General features: G+C 44.7%; 1 protein-coding gene across 1 annotated transcript in view; it reads right to left on the reverse strand.

The window, feature by feature from the left end:
• fat3a (FAT atypical cadherin 3a) overlaps positions 1 to 5,649 on the reverse strand; it is a 159,994-nt gene extending 154,345 nt beyond the window's left edge. Inside the window, 1 exon segment of the mRNA XM_035385144.1 lies at positions 5,135 to 5,649. Coding sequence (XP_035241035.1) covers positions 5,135 to 5,357 — 223 coding nt within the window. The 5' untranslated portion in view covers positions 5,358 to 5,649.
• Positions 5,650 to 18,649: the final 13,000 nt, after the last annotated feature.

Consider the following 18,649-nt stretch of genomic DNA (forward strand, 5'->3'; position numbering starts at 1 on the left):
AATGATTTCACTCGTTAAATAAATCGATCCTTATGACCTAATGTAAAAGGCTCAGTGGTGGAAGCAGGTCACTTTCCCATTAAGATGTGTATCCTCTTGTCAGCAAGCAAACCACTCACAATATTTTTATTTTAAAGCACCCCATCCATGTGCTATGCCACCCATCCCTCATTCATATACATCCCAGCATTTTTAAAGCATTAAAAAAGTAAGTCACTTTTTTTAATGCATTCAAAGCAAATTTTCCAAATGTTTTCTTTTTTTCTAAATTTCCACTTTTCTGCAAGAGCGCCGTAATTTTGGTCTTTTCATGCTTATGTTTGCACCTGACATGCTGAGAAAGCAAAGTAGATATCAAGTACAGCAAACAGTGCAGAAGGCCAGGCCTGTCCTCAAAGCTGGAATAGTCTGCCTTTGTTTAAAGACGTTTTGTTCATCCTGTCCTTCGACAACAATTATTATCTTCTTTCATTCCTGTCTAATCATTATTAAGGACACAAGCAACCTTAACACACAGAGAACGTTTCTGTGCATTTTGTCTTTGTGGTGCGGTATGATAGGAAAGAAACTAGTTGGAATGTCAGGGGCCCATGTTGTAGTCATCTGAGCTACAAAGTAACCAAATCAGGTACTGCAGTCAATTTATAAGAGGCCAGATATATAGGCTACTGGTATATATTGGTATACAGAAATATAGCCTCTGTAAAGAAAATCACGACTTCATCCTTTAGTCTGTCTTCTATTTTCTGAACTTTGCATTAAAAATGTGAAATGTGAATTTCTTTAAGTAGATAAGCTTTTTAAGAAATGTTGCCTCTGTCTGTGTGTCTGTGCATGTGCGTGTGTGTGTGTGTGTGTGTGTGTGGAGGGAATATTTCTCATTAAAACCCTTAAACCTGATATGGGTTTACTAGCTAAACGTGGGAGTGAATGCAATTACCACTGTACCAGTCTGTACTCCGACTTAATACACCTTCCTATTCAGTGAATAGTCAAGTCACCATTATTGGATTGTTCACTAGTGCAAAACCATTTAATTAGTTAATTTGGAAATGTTGACACTCCCCAGTCTGAGTGACTGTTTGGCCTACAGATCCAAAGACTAGCTAACATGATGAAAAGAAAGCTAGGGTCAAAACTGGTTGTTGCTTTAGCTTCTGTAATAGACATTCTGAGTGTCTTCCATAAATGCAGCATCTCCCCGATGTCCATTTTGCCCAACCTATTTTCTACCTTTAGCCACAGTTTTATTTGTTAGGCTTTGTTTTCTCATTCGCCATTGCTTTGCGTTGACACTAATCTGTTCCCAGAGAACAGGTAATGAAATTTCAGTCAATTTCAGTCAAGATCAGGGACACACTTTACTGCAGGGTAGGTGACAGTTTTCAAGCAATGGCAGAGTTCATAGCCATCAGCCTTAAACAAATGGAAGATCTGCAGAACAGCACTGCAAGTTTACGGGATGGTTCTTTGCCTAGCAGAATAGATATGTAGACAGTTCCCAGTGCAAGATCGTGTAAAATGCACCCCTTTCTGGGATCACAGGACCCAGCTTTCCCATTCTTATAAGGAGTAAAATGTACATTCAATAGCCTAATCTAGTCACAAAACTAGAGCACTGTTATTACTTGAAGAAATAAGATAAACATACATTTGCATGTTGACAAAATTTCTGTTACAAATCTGCCAAGTCCTATGTCGGTAGCCTACATATGAATCCCTGGTGTTTGTTTTTTTTCTTGTTTTATGGGAGAAAGTGAGTAGATTGTGACCTGCAGCATGATTGAGAGCTAGTGTCACAGAAACAATGTACCGAGAAAGACTGGAGCAAGAGTGGGTGGCAGACAAGGCTGCCAGATCAAGTGGAAAATCTGGCAAAATATAAACGGGGAGGTGGGGTGGGGGTGTAGGGGAGTCAGCAAAATCGTCACCCGATAGCCTCTTTCCTGATTGAGTCAGAGGTTGCTTTCTGTACCCCCCCCCACCAGACAAAGACCTGTGTGTGAAAGAGGAAGGGGAAGGGGAGGTCTCCTGTCTGGTGGTGAAGCGATGGATCACTGTCGCTCCCTCACCTGCTTTCCCTATCAGGGACCTGCTTCGCGTCTCCCAGAGGCTCCAAAGAGCTGCCCCTCTACCCTTACACTGCTGCCTCATAGCTTACAGCCAACCCCCCCCCCCCCCCAACCCCCAGAGCCCCAGGCCCTATAGCTTCCCCTCCCCCCGCCGTTCTGCCCCAGTACCCTGTCACTGCTCCAGGGTTGCTCCTCATTATCATGTTAATGCGGGTTCGAAAGCCCCAGCTTCACTCTCACTCTCCCCTTTAATATTTAGCAGCCATTTCTCCAGTTAGAACAGGCCTCCGCCACGGCGTACATTTCACCAGTTTCCTCCATTTCTTTTCCAGCTCATTACCACTGAACCAGGACCTGCTTGCAGGTTTGTGCAGGACCGCTTATCATTTTCCAGGCCTACTGCATGCAACTTTTTACTGCAATCTTACGTACTAACTTACTTAATTACTTACAGTTCAGTGCACGGTGTACATTACGGTGATCCTGAACAGTGAGGGTATATGTTTCACCATTAGCAGAACAATGATTTACAAGCTTCTGCTCTGGATTTCTACACCCACTAGCACAATCTCCCATGCTAATGCAGCCCTTTCAGAAGCACAGACAAATTATTATTACCACTTGTGAATTACATAAATCCATTTTATTTTTGACCCTGCAGTGAAACGTGCTCTTCTCACTGCAAAAGGCCAGAGCCATCTGAGAAAATGAAGCCCTGCACAAAGCATGAAGGCTAATATGAACATCGCTGCGCCGCTCTCTGTTTTATTTATTTTAGAATGCAGTGGGGGTGAGGAGCAATGAAGGAAGGCAGACCAATACAGTCATTACTCATTATGGATGGCGAGAGCAGCCATAATTGGGCGACTTGTTTTATTTTAGCATTTACATGTAAACCACACATTGTTTTATTGCCTTAGGCTCATATGGGATGAATGCACTGAGCAGAGATTCTGATACATACGGCACTGCCGAGCGTGCGAGAGGCAAGTGTGAAGACCTATTGAACTACACCAACAAGGGGCTGGTTTTTACGTTCCTCCATTCTTCCCGCGTTGTAAAAACTGCCACCAGTGCTATATCGAAAGAGCGGATCAAGACAGCACCCCTCGCCTACAGCCCACAGTGATGGAAAATGGGGCGCACCAGAATATCCGCCCCTCTGGCCATGCGTAGAGGGGAGAGCCCGCGCCACGAGGAAACAAAAACACAGATGAGGGGATAAATTAGCGTCCCTCTGACCCCGAACGAGAGAAGGAAAAAAACATACCACGGCAGTGACAAGGCATGTGTGTAGGGGGAGGATCGGCTTCACTCTCCGGGTAAAGAAAGCTGCAGGTCATAGGCCTCAGTCTCAATGAGGGAGGGTACACCACCTACAACTCCATAGACTTTGGTGAAACTTCTAATTAACAGAGCTAGTCAAACCATAACAGCAACAATAAAATCGACCTTAAAGGATAATGATGGCTATCGCTGAGAAAGTGTTCAAAGTGTTTTTTTTAACAGCATTCAAATGACCAAATCAATTGGTGTGGTTTGAATAACAAGGCAGAGGTCCCGGCAGGCATAAGAGTACTCGGCTACCGACAGGTTTGTAGGAATGAAGCGCTGCCTGATGCAGCCGATAGTAAATGAGGGTTCAAATCTTCATGGTTCACAGTTACCCTTATTGTTTTCATGGTGACCAGTCCCACAGAGGGAGGAAAGCTCTCACAAACAGCTGCGCAAATGGCTTCACGGGGAATGCGGATGCCTTCAAACGGATTGGGACTGAGGGGTAATTAAGTTTAGAGCCGCCCTAACGTTACCCGGGCCCCATCGCGACCGTTGGCCAATGTGGCGTGAGAAGCCGGGGTGAGCGGGGAGGACACGTTGCTTGTGTGAGGGACGCCGTGCCCTGCCTCCACAGACGCGATTTCTCAGCCCTGTGGAGGCATGCAGCTGCCCCTCTCTGATCTGATTAAGCTAACAGGCAGCATTCAGACGATTCCTCTCACTTATCTGGGCACTGCTGATAGGTCCGAAAGGGAAAACCCTGTTAATGTTTGAATGAACCGTGCGGCTTGAATTTAAAAAGCTATTTATTTAGGGGGTGTGGAGGGGAGGCGGAGCTGCCAGACGAGCCCAGTGCGGTTGGCTCTCTGTCTCGAGGGCCTGTGACGCCGAATACAAAAAGTGACAAAGAGGACCCGTCCCAAAGCAACAAGTTCTTCCCAACGGAACTCAGATTGACAGCGATTTAAAAGCAATCAGACGCAGACTGCAGGCTCCACGATTAAAGGCAAGCGAGCCGGAAAGGAGAAATCCCGTTTCTCAAATGCAAAATGCATACGTTAAAATGAGAGGCAGAGTCAGGATTAATCAGCCAATCGATTTTCTTGTTTCCCAGCTTTCAAATGGGCGCTTTGTTGTCTTTCAACTCTTGTCTGAGAAACACTGATCCGAACACACTGAGAATCAGGCGCATGCTTGTGCTCGTTACACACACCACAGCTGCTCCACAGCTTCTAAATTGGTCAAAATTGAATAAGCTCACGAGTGAAGGAGCAGGATAGTCGCAAAGTGCCGTGCTGGGGCCGTTGAGCCGATCTGCAGGGTAGCTACTACGGCAACAGCGACAGACCCAGAGCTCACAGCCTGCTCTTCCACGAACAGAGCAGAGTGCTACCAGCCCAGAAATACAAAGCACCTTCCGTTTCACTTCATTATTCAATAATTCATTGATTCACTTCATTCAAAGCTACCCCGTCCACAAATACCGGGTGTGAGGGGGCTGTTTAAGAAACAACAGAATTATGCAAGAGCCAAACGATCGCAACCATCTCCTGCCCCCACAAATCAACCTTTACAATTCCAGCTTTCGGTTCCCTCGCTGTGTTAAAGCACTGCTGCCCCTCTTAAAAAAGCAGTTGTCAGACGTGCTTGAGATGGAAATCTGTTTGTGCAAAGCATGCCGCAAGAAAAAGAAATTGGTTTCCTCTCACAGTGAAACCAATTAAATCATTAAGAAAGCCAACGGCTGGACAGTGAGGCAGAGTGAACTTAACAGAAAATCTTACCGCTGTGGAGAGGAAAATTTAGCATTAAAAAGCCAGGTCCGGAGGTGCATGGTGCACACACAAATCCACAATTCGCACTTGCCGGTCTTCTGCTAAACTTCAGCAGGGGCACCCTCCTCGGGGCACGCCACACGCACACACACCCACACACACACACATGCGCAGCCGTGCACACACACACACACACAAATGCAGACACGCGTACACAGCTGTGCACACACATACACGCACGCAAACTCCTATGAGATTGCACGCATGTTGCAGAAAGGGGTCCACAGAGCGACTGGTGCAGATCCACGAAGAAAAAAAGGAATTCTGAGCAGCTGCAAAGATCAGTCCTAACTGCCGCGCACCATCCCTCTCTCTGAACAGCACCAGGGAGCAGAGAGAGAGAGGGGGATAGAGAGAGAGAGCAGCTCGCAGCAAAAACTCCACATGAACTAACAGCAGTATAGTGCTGGGGTTGATTCAAGTCTTTTTAATTTGGCCCTGCAGTGGTGTGGCTGAGAGTGAAAAGAGCCAATCTTTCCCAGATAAGAGAGCAAACGCTGAGGAGGTGGAGGAAGGGAAAGAGGCAGGGAGGGAGGGAGGGATGGGGGAGGGTACTGTGTGGAGTAGTGCAGGAGCAAGGGAGAGAGAGAGCGAGAGGGACAGAGGGAGAGAGGGAGAGGGAGGAGGACTGAATATGTGCTGGTGGTGGTGGTGGTGGGGGGGGGGGGGGGGGGGGGGGGGGGGGGGGGGTGGGGGGGGGGGAGGGGGGGCGTACACCCAGTGCAAGCGATGTGACATACATACGGAATGAGTGGAGGAATAATGCTGACAAGACAGGCCAATCGGCAGTCCGGCCAGCTCCTGATTGAAACAAGGATTTTGGGGGCTGTGCTCAGGGAGAAAAGCAGGAGGGGAGGTCATGTACCCGAACGGACAGTGGGGGCCCCATAAACCACACCCCGGCCCAGTGTGAGAGCACATTGGTCCCTCTGAAGGAATCCTCCCCTTTGTGTTTAATTGTTATTGACGGCCTGCAGTACTGGTGGAGGGCACTCGACCAGCAGAGGTTCTACATGCATTTCATTAGTCCCCACCCCCCCACCCCACCCCACCCCCCCAAATCCACCACCCACCAGCTCCTTCCACCTCCCCCACCCCACACACACATGCACACACTCTGTTTGCTCTCATTACCACCCTGTACCTGACTACTGTTGCTCAAATATCTATTTTCAGGTTTTAGAAATCTAGGCTACATTGGACAAGATTAATCAAAAGAAGAAAAAAAAACAGAAAAATATATCTGCCTCTTTACTTAATTCATTACAGGCTTCGACTGTTATGTTCATCTGATTTATCCACTATGAACGACTGAAAATATGCCTAGTGCTCATTTGAACCTAAGATGGCGCAGGCCAATCTTAAGCCATCTGTGCATTTTCAATGTCTGTTCCTCCCCCCCAAAAAAAACAGATTTTATTTTGATGACTGATTACAAACACAGGTCGCAACTGCTTTACACGGAACTATTGCTTTCCAAAGCATGCCAGAGAATGTCATTAATCTGCAAGCGATAAAATAATAGGCTTTGAACGCACTGCACATTCGAAACAGCAGTTTCAACGCCACTGCTGTGAACTACCCTGAAAAATGAGCATCTCTGCATATGCTTTCACTGTAATTTACTTTCATTTCTCAGAGTTGCACTTAAACAACACTATAAATATTGCATTATTATTAAGAATCAGACAGAAGGTAGGGAGATGCTAAATCTTTTTAAAAATGCCACCATTTATGAATACCCCAATAAAATAATGAGCCAAAGGCTAACTCCTAAAAAGGCTAGCCCCCGTGCATAGGTGGCTTTTCACATTTGCACACGCAGCTTTAAATTATGTGCCTTGGGTCTTATTTATTTTGTCTTACTTATTTCACCCGCAATGCCCCTGTGTGAGCTTTGTTCCGGCACAGGCATTCCTCGCCTTCAGTCGTAACCTCCGCAGCCCAGGCACTTCCACCTAATTGTCACATTAAGAGTATCTGTATCCCATGTGATGTCTCTAATTAGGGTATCAGGGAGAACACAGCGGCCCATACCGCGGGGAGCTGAGGGATGGGGGAGATGACTGGGGGGTGGGAATGGGGCTGCAGAGACACCAACGATCTCCTACAACAGTTTTAAACTGGGGGGGGGACGGGGGGCATTACAGGGAAAAAAAGCGGGGGAAAAACAGAAGAGAATGAAGAAAGAGAGAGAAGCCCAACCCCCCTTTCCTCAGCACTTCTATGTGCTGTCCAAAGCAAGCAATAATGAGCTAGCATCACAGCCAGCCCCTGTGGGGTTTGTTAGCGGAGAAAAAGGAATGTCAGAAGGAGGTGGTGATGGTGTGTGTATACAGGGGGTTCAATGATAATCAGCGCTATAAGACGTATGAATTGCAGTTGAAACACAGAGTCAATACTTGGTGGGAAATGGACCTGGAAAGACTGTACAGTCATAAAGACTCACTGTAAGCTATTCATCTATAGTGTGCACTCCAGAAGTTATTCCTACAAACAGACTGCATACACACACACACACACGCACACACACACATCGCTGGATAATTCTTCTGGCATAGTGGTTCCGACTCATGAAGAAATATTTTAAAAGCAACATTTGTGATACGTTGTGGTATCACACTCTAGATTGTGATAGGTTGTGGTATCACACTCATCTTGGTGGTCCTGGTCTCATCTCACACTCTGTACACTTTCCCAAAGCCACTGTTTGTACCTCTAGCATGAATTTCCATGCTGTTGATGTTCTTCAACACACCCTTCTGTACTACATGTACCCCATCATATAGCCCATTCAACAGCCTAAACCCAACATACCACTGCACTGTCTATATCTCTGCATGTTTTTCTTTCTGCCTAATGCATCTAACCATTCTGAAGTACATGTACCCCCCACAAACCCATCAGTCCTACAACCCTCCAATACCCCTGTACCTGCCCCTCGCCAAACACATACACACACGCGCACACACACACACACACACACACTTCTGCATTCTAAACTGTAAATAGGAGAAGCAATCAACAATTAGTCGCTCCTCGAAACTCTGTCACACCTATACTGCCGATGGATTGACGTCTTTTTTAAACATTTCAGTCCTGTCCTATATCCTCACATTTTCCAATACTTCATCTTGCACAGTACCACAATGGATGGAAATGCAATATCATTGCACTCTGAAAAACTGCCAAACCATGGATATTTATCTTTACTTCATTTTTCTTGTCGCTACGGTTTGGCTGACATTAAGGACAGATGGCAAGGGTGATAACTGGGGTGTAAGTCAGAAACATTACTGTCCAAGGGGGGATCATTCACTCGCGCACTCGCTCTCGCCGTCTCCTGAGCGCGAGCAGCCGGGGGCGCGGGCTGCAGAAGGAGCCAGGGCGGCCCGAACGTGACCCCGGAGGTGTTCCTCACCGGGACCCTTCCTCCAGTTCCCCGGCACGGCACGAGAAACCGCGCCAGCCGCCTCGCGCCCCCAGATCCAATTACACCTCTTTTCTTCCCTCCTTCCCCTCCGCAATGCCCCCGTTCCCGCTTCTTTATTGCTTGCTCTCTGTAAACACGCGGGCGTGCCTCTGTAATTTCAGTCCTGCTGAATCAGCCAGATGGGCTTACATCCGTGTCTATTCTCAGCCCAGACGTCTAATATTACCTCAGCTTTTTCATAAAAACTGGTATTTCTGCCCTGGCGGTTTACTCCACAGTCGTGTTGTTGGTCCAAATTCACGGTGGCCTGGAGCGACGCAGTTCCCGCCAGTGCAGATACTAAGCGTTTCACAGCTCTTCAGAAAACTTACATTTCCTATAACTTGTGTTTTTTAATCCTGACCCCACCATTCCCCACCCATGAACAAAATCACTTAAGAACAGGATAAATTAGCACATTCCTCAAAAACGACAAGAAAAATAAACTCTGGTGGTAAAATCCCTCACCCAGGAATGCTAATAAAAAAATACGGCCTAAGTATTAGCTGTCATTAAGAATTCCGAACATTTGGGCTTATGAAAGCACTGTAAAGCCAATTGTGTTTTTGCAAAAAAAATAAAAAATGGTTTTACCAATTGGGGAAAATTTGCTGACATCCTGGCGGTGTAGTTATTCTCCAAGAAGGTATTTCAATTAGAAATGAAAATATTCCACAGGATGCACCACAGAAATGCTTTTTTACATTTGCTTCAGCATACACCACTGTTAATGACCTCCACATTTCAACCAACATCATACTGTCAGCAGAAATGCCTCAGGTCTCACCTCCACTGTGTGTGTGTGTGTGTGCTCATGTTCATGTTCATGTGTGTGTGTCTATTTTTGGTGAGTAACATGTAGCCTATTTACTCCAGATATGGAATGGTCTAGCCTAGCACCACAATGTTCTCCAGGAGTCATGTGCTCTCCACCAGTAGGGCCTTTTTGACTTTGCTAGGTCTCATTAATATGTTCACAGGCATGAAGTAGCTAGAGAGAGGTTCAGTTCTACCTCCACCAAAATCAGACTCCACAAAACCAAGGCCTCTGATACCTCCTCTGACCTCTGTTCTCTCTTTACCCATTGCATGTCTTCGTTTCCTGTGACAAGCACAGAAAGATTTGTGTGAGATGAATTTCCAGTTATGGCCCCCCACCAGCTGGCTTGTCTATCAGCACGGCTGAGTGAGCCCTGGTTGTCTCCACCGCCATTCTACTGCTGCCCATTCAAAAGAACTGTTAGGTGAGCCATCAATCAATCCTGCTGAATTCTGACCCGGAGCAACTCAACCACCCTCATACACCTGGCTGGTGTTACCTGGGCCTGAACCAGGTGCTGGACACAACCATGCTCTCAGGCAATTGAGGCTCTGATATGATCATCCCACAAGAGCTGAAAATACATGGGGAAATACTATAGTAGCCACAGCTACTCAAATGTGTTGCCGAGGTGCACCAAAAAAAGACAACGAGCTATTTTATTTCTTTCTCCACAATACACTTGTGAGCTCTTTGACTTAAAAACATTGCCCTACAGGTTACCAAAATGCTCGGAGACAGCTCATGAAAAATGCTAGGATGCACCTTGTTTACAATCTTAATTTCCTGAGAGGGGAAAAATATGGGTGCTAAACCACTCCTTTCAGCCAAGTAGTCCCTTTCACACTGCATGCCGATGCTATACTTGGCTTGGGGAGAGGAAGGAGATATGTTGTTTTTAACGCTGTTGAAAAGGGATACTGGGACCATGTCCCTAGCCTGAAGCTGTAACGCCACTGTGTGATGTGCTTGTGGTATTTCAAAACATAGCTCACCACTTTCCTCTGAGCAGTTCCAGATGGTCCTGCTGTGAGAATGAACAGGGGAACCAGACCCGCAAGAACACAACACCTAGCACAGAATCCAAACCCACAGGAACACAACATCGAGCACAGAATCCAAACCCACAAGAACACAACATCGAGCACTGAATCCAGACCCACGAGAACACAACAACGAGCACAGAACCCCGACCCACAAGAACACAACACCTAGCACAGAATCCAAACCCACAGGAACACAACATCGAGCACAGAATCCAAACCCACAAGAACACAACATCGAGCACTGAATCCAGACCCACGAGAACACAACAACGAGCACAGAACCCCGACCCACAAGAACACAACACCTAGCACAGAATCCAGACCCACAAGAACACAACATCGAGCACAGAATCCAGACCCACAAGAACACAACATCGAGCACAGAACCCAGACCCACAAGAACACAACATCTAGCACAGAATACAAACCCACAAGAACACAACATCGAGCACAGAATCCAAACCCACAAGAACACAACACCTAGCACAGAATCCAAACCCACAAGAACACAACATCTAGCACAGAATCCAGACCCACAAGAACACAACATCGAGCACAGAATCCAGACCCACAAGAACACAACATCTAGCACAGAATCCAAACCCACAAGAACACAACATCTAGCACAGAATCCAGACCCACAAGAACACAACAGCGAGCACAGAATCCAGACCCACAAGAACACAACATCGAGCACAGAACCCAGACCCACAAGAACACAACATCGAGCACAGAATCCAGACCCACAAGAACACAACATCTAGCACAGAATCCAGACCCACAAGAACACAACATCTAGCACAGAATCCAAACCCACAAGAACACAACATCTAGCACAGAATCCAGACCCACAAGAACACAACAGCGAGCACAGAATCCAGACCCACAAGAACACAACATCGAGCACAGAACCCAGACCCACAAGAACACAACATCGAGCACAGAATCCAGACCCACAAGAACACAACATCTAGCACAGAATCCAGACCCACGAGAACACAACATCGAGCACAGAATCCAGAATCCTGCAGTGCCAGAGATGTTTCAGTTTTTTTTCATTCCACCCAAACCCCTAACAATGTCATTGGAATACTTATTAGGCTTAATGAGCACAGGTTACCATGTTCAGGAGAACTCTGCATTTTCCCGTTCAGACTCTGACTCGTACTCACTTAATAATTGATCACACTGCAAACTGAAAACATGAGAATGCAGCAAGCCAAGAAACTAAAACACGGAACTGCTCACTTTGCCCAAAGTGTTTCCCGAAGCAGGGATATCAGCCTGCCATGGCAAAGTGGCACCAACACCAATCGCCATGCCAGAAGATTTCTAATAATCTGTGGCTTGTGGACTTTGCAGTCCTGCTTGTGCACATGCCTGTAAAAAAAAACAATCACTCTCATCCCCACTACTCTGAGCTTTAGCAGCACGATTGATGTATCACAATGTCTTTGTGCAATTGGTTGTCAAATGCTGCAGCAAGTAACTCAGTCTTCATCATTCTAAAAAGCAACTAGCTGGGGAATTAGTCATTTAGGTAAAAAAAAAAAAATGACACATGAGAATACATTAGTAAGTAGCAATATGGAAACTGTGTTGTAAACCAGCTTTAGAATGTAAAAGACACTCCAAAGCGTAAATGTAAAAGTATATGTAATATAAAACATAAAGTAGTAGGTAGCATAATAAACAAAAAGCGATTTAAACAGCTATTTAATAAACATGTCATACATGCATATTTAGTTAAATCCAGTATTAAATTATGCAAAAATACAGGTGCATAATGAGAAAGTTATGATCCTATGACTACATACAGTGAAGCATATTAAATAAAAAAGCAAAGAACAGAGTCAGCGCTGAGAACTCAAGTCACAGTATTAAGAGAACTGCATTCAGATACTGCACAGAGCAGAGGGACTGACACGGAGGACATGGAGCATTGTATGTAAAAGAGTGAAGAGGGGGTGGACAGGTGAAGGTCCAAGGTGGGACACGTGGAGTTGAACGCTGACACTTTCTGCTCTCCCAAGCATCATATTGCCACAAACACATTTCCTCTATCTCTCTGATAAAAGGATTAGACTGCCAGATTTCTCTTTGAAAGGGAAAAAAGAAATGAGCAGCGATTTTCTCCTCCACTACATCAGGGTTACTTTTGCTAAATAAAAATGCGGCACTTGAATTCCAAGGACAAATGCTGGTGCTCTCCACAGAATCTGAAAGAGGAATTTTACTTTGATCTGGAGATTGCCTTTTTAACAGTGCAATATTATTCACTCTAAAAAAGAAGGGCCTTTCTACACTATATATCCTTGACTACGCCTCAAGGTCAATTTAGCATTCTGTGGTTTCTGACTGATGGAAGACTAGCCGCCTAGCGTGACAGACACCACAGCTTTCACACATCGCAGACATTGGAAAAATTCCTTTTGGCCCCCCCAGTAACAATAAGCCAATGCATGCCAGCACCCTTGCCGTAGTGATGACTCTCTTCATGTCTGTTGTATTCTGTTCCCCAGAGCCTCATTTTCCCAGGCTGCAATGCTTCATTTTTATGTTGTTGTAAGCAAAAGAGAAAGAAATGCATTAGGGGAGATTGTAGTTTCAGTAAGACAAATAGGAAGTAGCACACAGGTATTAATTTTTGTTAATTGTTGTTTCAGTAGATTTAATAGCCACAAAATATAGGCCTATGTACCCAACTGCATTTATATTAGATTAATGACTAAGGACAAAATATAATATTCAATATTCATACAATTCTCTTTTACTGATGTATGGTGACTGATCTGGTACAAAATGGCTGCTGTACATCACCCAGGTACAGTAGGTGCCACATACAGGAGATTGGAGCAAGCTTTCCCCTTAAGCTCCAACAAAATTATGTCTAATAATAATAATAATTATTATTATAATTATTATTATTATTATTACCCATTAAGCCATTATCTTTAGTCTACTGGAGTGGCTACTAGCTCATGTTCACTAAGTGATATGAACCTGCAACCACTGGGTCAAAATCCACTGTCCAAACCATTAGCCCACATGTCACTGCCCATATCCTGAATACTATCCTTCTCCAATGATAGGGATCACACATAGGCCCTTTGGCCCAAGCTAAAGGTCCAGAGGTCTGACAGCTACCTGCAGTGAAACACTCAGCATGTGTGTAAAGTATGGACTGAAAGACAAAGCCTTTGCTCCACAGAGCTCTGAAGACTGAGGCCGAGATGGACATGAACCTCTGGGTCGTACGGGGGGGGGATGAGCTCAGCGGTGTATTTCCCTCTGCCACTGTGAAATCACAATGACATCACTGACACTTTAGCCTCAACTTCAACTGGGACTCTTTCACCGGACGTTTACACGGAACCCAGTTCATTCTGGGTAACACCATCCTGGCCACCCTGTCTTGACCATCACTTAGTAACATGCAGGCTTTTAGCAGATGCATAAATGTTCAGAAGTGAGAAAATGATCTGTGTGTGTGTGGGGGGGGGGGGGGGGGGGGAACCAAACACCGTGAGTATGCACAAGAGTACACAAGGCTCCATTCTGCAACCAGCTTGAGCTGTGCTTAACAATGCTTGCAAGAGAAATACAAAAGTTGCATAAGAAAAGGAAAAGCTCGCTGCTGAATTCTTCAGATATACTCTCTGTGTAGAGAGAGGGGAGAATATCACACAAACACAACCTGCTGATCGCGCACATTGAGTTAGTATGCACTGTGTAGCCGCAAGAGGTTAAAATGCGCTTGAATGGTAAAACATCTGTAAATTCAGACAAAGGCTGAAACTGAATCCTCCTTGCATCAATCTTGGAGAGCGTTCAACCACCCACCTTACACCCCACCATTCCCTCCAGCCCTATGAGCCTTCAGCATAACATAGCTGTGATTCAAATCAGGCAAAACAAAGAACTTTTCTGCATTTATTATACCTAGGAATCTCCTGGGGCATTGGGTGTTTTTCTACGGTATGTGCTAGGAAATATTATCCTTTAAGTGTCTGTGTGAGTATCACCGTTTCCTTGGCGCAACAGGCCATTGCAAAGGTGAGGAGAAATGTTTTGATGTGACTAACCCTCGTAAGCCATTAATCTTTCACAAAATACTCAGCGTTTCAATACCTTGCAGGCGAGAGAACTCATCTCTCCCCTTTGGCTGTTTTGGAACAGTGTTTGTTATTCAAGGAGTAGAAGGAACATGGAAAAGGAGAGGTGGAAAACACGTGAAGATTAAGAGGTCTGAGCAGCATCGGTGACACCCACGAATGAATGGATCTTCATTCCTGTTGGCGCTTGAGCTGTACAGTTCTCCAATTACAGTGTGGGTATCACAGAGCCCAAATAAGGGAAAATAAGAAATACAATAGGCCTATGGTTGCGTGCTATGTTTTAAGCATAGCAGTGAGGGAATTTGGTTCACTACCAAAATGCTGCAGATTCAAATCCTTGGCATGATAAGCCACTCTACCTTAAAGAAAAAAACAAAACTGGACAATAGTTTTAAAGAACGGTCTTTTCTTTAGGCTGCTGCAGATTAAGTCTAAAAAAACAAATAAATCATGCAATTACCTGTTTATAATACTAGATCTCAATGGTGCAATTAAAGTTAAAGAATATATTTATGTAAGCTGTTAGCTGGGGTTTGAACCTATGACCCTTCATACTCCAGTGCTGCTCCCTGTGCACTCTCTTCTGCTGCATGCCTCTGCATGCCATCGTGAGGACTGGAGCCAAAAGGAATCATGGGATTTTGACCCCGACTGATCCTCAGGAGCAGGCTGGGCTTTCCTTCAAACTGATTTGTGGACAAGGCCTCACTTCTTAGAACTGATCTGTAGGTACGCAAAGCACATTTCTACATCATTAACAGCTTTCAAATAAAACAGAAAATGCTTAGCTGTCCAGTGAAGTTCGCTGTCTAATATAATCTGGTGCTTTTAATCCATACAATAAAGTAGGTCAAATGTACATCTCTAACTGGATTTGCAATTAGCAATAAATTCCTACTGCTGACATTTTTAAAAAGGCACATGCTTCCATTACATTAAAAGGAGCATATAGGTGATATTAATCAAAGCATCAGACACACTGGGAAAGAAAGGTAAAAGTGCAATAAAAATGAGTGCTAACAACATTTCAACATTGTTCTCTACTAACAATAAGTCTGGGCTCAGAAATCGTTAGCCTAATAATTTGTGCTTGTTTCATAACACGCTTTGAAGTGAAAAATAAAGGTAGCCTATATAAAGACACTGTACCAAAAACCAATTCAAAAACCGTCTGTGAATGGATTAAAGCTAATAGATAAAAGGAATGCAGGCAACAGTGCAGTTTTATGCCTTTTGAAAGCCCCTGCCATCACTCATATGTCATCTAAAATGGTGACGATAGAGAGCCAGCAGGCAGGAGTGTCCTTCACAAGGTTGCTGTGGGTTAATAATCTAATAGGGTAAGCGTCCATAATGACCAGCGATGTAAAGCAGTTGGCTGTCAATAGCAACTGCATCTTAATGGTCCCAGGGTGATTCAGATGCTAATGTCTCCCCTCACGCCACGGCCACATGGCGCGCACAGATCGCCAGGAAGAGCCACTGTGGCCGGTGAAAGGTCAGTCCATTAATGAAGGAGGGAAAAAAACAGTGCACAATGAAATTAAGATGGGATAGGATGCAGCTGAATATCTATGGTACAATAGAGTCCTCAGAACTGAAGAGGGAGTCCCAGTGTGTAATTATCTTGCAATCTAACCTAGCATCTCATGTGATTGTGCAGATATAACTTAAGTGGAATGAACCTCCACCTTCACTTGCTGGAGAGAAATAAGAAGAAACGATAATGTTGGAATCCCAAAAACACAATCAGAATACCTTTTTTTTCAATGATCCTTTGTTTAAAAAAATAGGTGTGCAGATTTGGTGCCTGAACATTTCTGTAACTGAATTTAATAAGACAATGCAAGCGGCACACAATCATGTTTCATTTTTCATGTACATTAGCTGAGGAATACTGTAGAATTCTAGAATGTGCTTGGGACCTATGCATTCATGCAGGAAATGAATTTAATATTATTGTTTTTTGTTCCTCTAAGAGGATAATACTGTTAAGACTAGAAAATGCCCTGGGTTGTTAGGATTTCTGTTTCTCCCTGACTTAGAAACAATACACTTTAAAAATTAATTGCATTCCCAAGGCAGCAGATCAAAGCCTCAGGCTTGTTTAAGGAATGAAAATCCTAGATCAGATGCTAAGAGGGATGTTTTCACAATATTCAACGTCAATTACAGTGTGCATACTGTAAGACAAACTGGACAGTTGCTACAATGTCTAAACGTTAGCCTACTTGAAATAGAATTGTTTACTTCATGTTTTTATACAAAATGTGTTTGCATAAAGAAAAGAAAAGCAAGAGAACCGGAACTGCATGTGCCCCATGAAAGGAAACATAAAATTCCATCCATCTCAATTATATTAGGCAATCGTGGTTTAAACTTGTAATCACTCACACACTGGCTCGTACAATAAAGCTGTCTTTGTGATGCATTAGTATTAAATGAGGGGAACCGTGGTTACCCAAATGATATGAGCAAAAGGCTCCGCCTTCCACAATAAACTAGAACACAAAAGACATCCACAGACACATTTGGCATCACCAGCTCGCCACAATTAAAAATGCCCCAGAGCTGGAGGGTGGAATATCTTATTTGTTTTCAGGGTGGCAACACTTCCACCCGAGACCCTCTCCGGGCTGCTTTGACCAAAACACCTCATGGTTTTCCTTCTCCCTTATTAAAATTTTTTTCATCGAATCCCCAGTCGGCTGCTCAACGGCTCACTGCCAAGGGGAAGGAGAGGCCTCCTATTGATCCCGAGAAGAAATTCTGGGACAAAGCTACACAAAATAGGGGGCTAAAGGTAAGCTTTTCATTTTGTTTGTTTGTTTTGCAACAGCCTCATCCGCATTGCTGTAAAATTTCTCACACTGGCTGCGGAGATTTGCTGGCATTTGCATTTATTTCTTTGTGTTATCTAATTCAATGAATTATGGATGTTAGGAGTTTGAGGCTGCATCAACTCTCCGCGATGTATGAAAACAAAGCCACACACATATCAATACGAGCCATAATGGCCACATGAAAATAGAATTTGGCTGCTCTGTAAGGCATTTATGTGAATTTTAATTTACTGGATGTCTGCTGTGCACTGTAAAATCTGGTGATGGCATTTAGGACTCTACTGTAGAGCCCGTTCTGGTTCCCCTGGCCACATATAACAGATGACGCAAACAGTCCTAATGGTAGGTTCCCCCTGGCTGCAGACCAACTGAACCCTCTGACGAGTCAGCGGAAGAGGCTCCTGAAAGTGCCAGACTTGCACCTCGGTGCAAGCAGTGAGATCGGAGGTGTGAGCTCCCCATAGTAATAGAAAGAGAGGGGGCAGGCAGCTCCCTTAATGTCATCCCCCCATTGCAAGCATCCACAGCGGGTGATGTCGGCGCACTGTGGCAAAGGGGAGAAGGTGCTGCCGTGAGCACGTCAGCGCTCTTCCCGGGCGACGGAGGGGAAACCTGTCCAATTGGAAGGGGGGAGGCAGATCTGGCAGCCAGTTTGGAGCTAGACTGGTGAGCCCGCCAGCTCAGCGCTGCTCTTCCATGTGGCATGACTTCCCCTCTCCTCTCTGCAAGGCCTGGCAAGACAATGCGCTCACACAGGGATGACTGAATTAGAGGATTACGAGCTGGGAGCACCAGATGAATACATTGGGAAGACGGTAGCCTACAGAAAATTTCAAAGGGACTGCGATGCATTGTTTTGTTAATCCCAGAGACGGACGTTCATTTTCAAAGCGTGATATTCTCACACACGCGGTGCAAAACACATTCAGTAATACAAAAGCTATAATATATACACAATAGAATGCTGTAAATAAATAAATACAATATGCATAGGATATTTTTCATCTGCAGATTGATCTTTCCATTTGAAATCTAGCACAATCGCACACATGCACTCACACACACACACACACACATAAAACTGAGGGGAACTGGTTAAACATAGGAACAAAGGATGATCTTAATGTAAAATCCGAATCTCACACGTAAAGATTTTAGCAAGTAA

The sequence above is a fragment of the Anguilla anguilla genome, chromosome 12 (genome assembly GCF_013347855.1).
Source record: "Anguilla anguilla isolate fAngAng1 chromosome 12, fAngAng1.pri, whole genome shotgun sequence".
Taxonomy (NCBI): domain Eukaryota; kingdom Metazoa; phylum Chordata; class Actinopteri; order Anguilliformes; family Anguillidae; genus Anguilla; species Anguilla anguilla.